Genomic DNA, 3,353 nt, shown 5'->3' with positions numbered 1-3,353 from the left:
CCCCCCCCCCAATCTTTAATTTGATTAAAAGTATTAGATTTTTTTTTAATATTTAGATGCACAAAAAAGAATTTGAAGAAATGTTATTAAGAGTCCTCTACAATTATTGAGAAATAATGATGTGTTACTGTGTTAGGATTTGATTAGACTTAATGTTAGTTATGCAACCAGAAAATATGATTAATTTATAGAAGGTTTAACCAATGAAGCTGTGTAGTCGTGAGGAAAACACAGGTTGCTACTTCCCATTATTGTCGGACTAAACACACAAAAACACCCCAAAAAAGTCACCCTTATATTAATATTGCACTTCAATTCATTTAATCGACCGATTCAAATCATAAACATGCAGCATTACCTAAATCGTATCTATTATTGTCTTCGTCAACTAACTTAACTCTTCTTGCCGTACAATTTGACAAAAAATATAATATATCTACAATTCAATATCTAACAAACTATGAAAATAAATTAAAACGGATTCAAAATGAGAAAAACAGAGAAAAACAATATATGTACTGCAAATTTTTTTTTCCTTTTAATGATTTGAATAAATAATTGTGTTCTTTTTTTCTCAAGCCTTTAAAATTGAGTTGATTTGATATTTTAACAAAATAAAAGTGAGTTGATTTGATATTTAAGGGAGAAATTAAAAAAAGATAGAGAGGCGGTCAATAAGATTAAATTAAATTAGAAAAAATAAAAAGATAAAAAAAGGAAGAATAAAATAATAGGAATAAGGGAGGCTAGTGGATAGATTAGACGAAGGACACCAGAGCCACCTTCATTCACTTCACAAACCGCTCGGCGACAAAGACGAAGAAGCCGAGGAAGCAAGCGACCGAGCGAACGAGAGATAGAGATAGAGAAACTCAAACATCTACACTAAAACTCTTTTGCTCAGATTTCATAACCACCTGCGCCCAAGTGACGGCGACGACGACGACGACGGAAGGACCAGATTCGAATTGTGCCAAGACAGGTAAAAACTCATCGGATTTTTTTCAGATTCCGACGAAACGAGTCTTATCTCTTTCTCTCTATCCGATTTCGTCTTTCCTTTTTCGTTCATTGTATTGATAATGTCGATTGGTTAATTCGGTTCTTCTCTCCATCTGCAGCAATGGAGTCTACTGAGTCGTATGCGGCAGGTTCACCGGAAGAGCTAACCAAGAGATCTCCAGAACAGCACGATTCTTCAGAAGCTGGTATTCTGATCCGATCTGTTCTTTTTTTTGTTTATTCCTTCTCTGCATTTTCTTCGACTCTGACTCTTTTTGGTATTTCGTCACCTTCTTGTATTGGATCTCGTTTTGTGATATGACATCGTGGATGTGTGATTAATGCTTTATTCTGATTAAAACTTGGGAGAAGAGTCTCTGTGCCATGGATCCTATGAAATTATAGTGAATTTGTTCAGAATGTAATGAAGTATACAAAGGAGAGTAACTATTTTGTTGTTGTTCTCTCATAAGGAACAATGCTGTGAGTGAGTGAGTTAGATCAGGCTCATTCTTATGTAGTGTTTTTGTATCATGTGTGTGGTAGCTTGGCAGGTATAATCGAGGTTGTATGTTTGATGAGGAGACAATATATTTTTTGTTTTTGTTCTTTCAATTCAACGATTAGCTTTTAAAGTGATGCAGTTTAGTGAACCATGCTATTCTATTTGACTATCTAATGTGTTCTTACTCTTTTCAGATTCTGCTGAGAAGCCAACGCACATTCGGTTTCTTGTGTCCAATGCGGCAGCTGGTTCCGTCATTGGGAAAGGTGGCTCGACCATCACTGAGTTTCAGGCAAAGTCTGGGGCACGGATTCAGCTCTCGCGTAATCAAGAGTTTTTCCCTGGGACTACTGACAGAATTATTATGATATCGGGCTCAATTAAAGAAGTTGTCACTGGACTGGAACTTATCCTTGATAAATTGCACAGTGAGGTAATCTTTTTTTTTTAAACTTGTGTTTGACTAATTAATTTATATATATTTTGTCATTATGAGATCGATTTTAACTTGGCTTTTTGTTTGTTAGCTTCATGCTGAAGATGGTAATGAGGTTGAGCCTAGGAGAAGAATAAGACTTGTGGTTCCTAACAGCTCTTGTGGAGGTATAATTGGAAAAGGAGGGGCCACTATCAAGTAAGTTTCCGTTCTGTATTTGTTAATGCAGTTTCTGTGAGGGTTTTGGAGCTTCCATGACCTCTTTCCCATAACACCAATTTCTATAACACACTAAACCACCAACTAAGTATCTGGTCATCTTATTACATTGTTTCCATGTTCAAATTTTCTCCAATTCATATCTTTAAAACAGTAATTATTTCTCTGAATGCATGCATAAACAAGTCAAGACCCTATAACCAGTCAAAAAGGTTTCTGGGTATTAGAGGTGACTCAGTTTGAAGTAGTGTTAGTATGGAATATCTAATTTCTCTATGACAATGCACTTTTTTTTTTTGGTTTAGGAATATTGACTTCAGATATATGGCTGTAACTAACTCTCAAGACATTTCTTTCTTTGCACACAGGTCATTCATTGAGGAATCTAAAGCTGGTATTAAGATTTCCCCTCTGGATAATACCTACTACGGGTTGAATGATCGGCTAGTGACATTATCTGGGACCTTCGAGGAGCAGATGCGGGCAATCGATTTAATTTTGGCTAAGCTAACCGAGGACGATCATTACTCCCAGAACGTGCATTCCCCATATTCATATGCAGGTATATCAATTCAGTACTAGCTTAGTTAAGTTTGTTTTCCTCTTTGAAGTCTTTGATTGCATTTATTCATGTTTGAAAGCGATAGAATAAAAATAGTTAGATCATCGTCGTACCATCCTTTGAAAGTTGATTGACACTATGTATATAATTTGTTATATGAAAAGGACTGTTAGTCACTATGCATTACAAATGTCATAGGACAGAAGCTACTGTACAAGGTTTTGCATTTCCTGGCATGTGGAGAATCTAAGTGCACATGTAGATGCTGGATCATATCCCTTGTCAAATGCTAGATTAGAGTAGGATTTTCTACTGAGTTTTAGATTGTCAACTAAGGTAGTAATGGCGATTCGGATTTCATCTCACATGGATTTTCTTTCCATATTGAGGATTGTGTATGATGCTTGTCTGTTGTTAAGCTTAATTCTCTTGTAAGTTCCTTTAAACTCGGCATTTTAGGTCTTTACTACTCTGGTTTTCATGGTCCTCCATATGCGTATGTGCTTCCTTCTGTTCCTACAGCGGGATACAATTCGGTTAACTACGCACCCAACGGCTCTGGAGGCAAGTATCAAAACCACAAGGTTAGTCTCTTTCCACTTTCTTCCACCCTATTTATGCATATATAA

The 3,353-nt window shown here is 36.2% G+C and overlaps 1 protein-coding gene across 2 annotated transcripts in view; it reads left to right on the top strand.

The window, feature by feature from the left end:
* Positions 741-3,353, top strand: part of LOC104768632 (protein BTR1) — a 3,849-nt gene continuing 1,236 nt past the window's right edge. Inside the window, exons 1-6 of one of the 2 annotated variants that reach the window (XM_010492652.2) lie at positions 741-982; positions 1,122-1,208; positions 1,702-1,940; positions 2,035-2,141; positions 2,531-2,724; positions 3,247-3,308. In XM_010492652.2, the coding sequence (XP_010490954.1) occupies positions 1,124-1,208; positions 1,702-1,940; positions 2,035-2,141; positions 2,531-2,724; positions 3,247-3,308 (687 nt within the window). In that variant the 5' untranslated portion in view covers positions 741-982; positions 1,122-1,123. Of the gene's footprint in view, positions 983-1,121; positions 1,209-1,701; positions 1,941-2,034; positions 2,142-2,530; positions 2,725-3,183; positions 3,309-3,353 lie in introns of both variants that reach the window. The other variant, XM_010492651.2, reaches the window with a different exon arrangement.

The sequence above is a fragment of the Camelina sativa genome, chromosome 20 (genome assembly GCF_000633955.1).
Source record: "Camelina sativa cultivar DH55 chromosome 20, Cs, whole genome shotgun sequence".
Lineage (NCBI taxonomy): Eukaryota > Viridiplantae > Streptophyta > Magnoliopsida > Brassicales > Brassicaceae > Camelina > Camelina sativa.
This window is presented reverse-complemented; position numbering and strand designations above follow the sequence as displayed.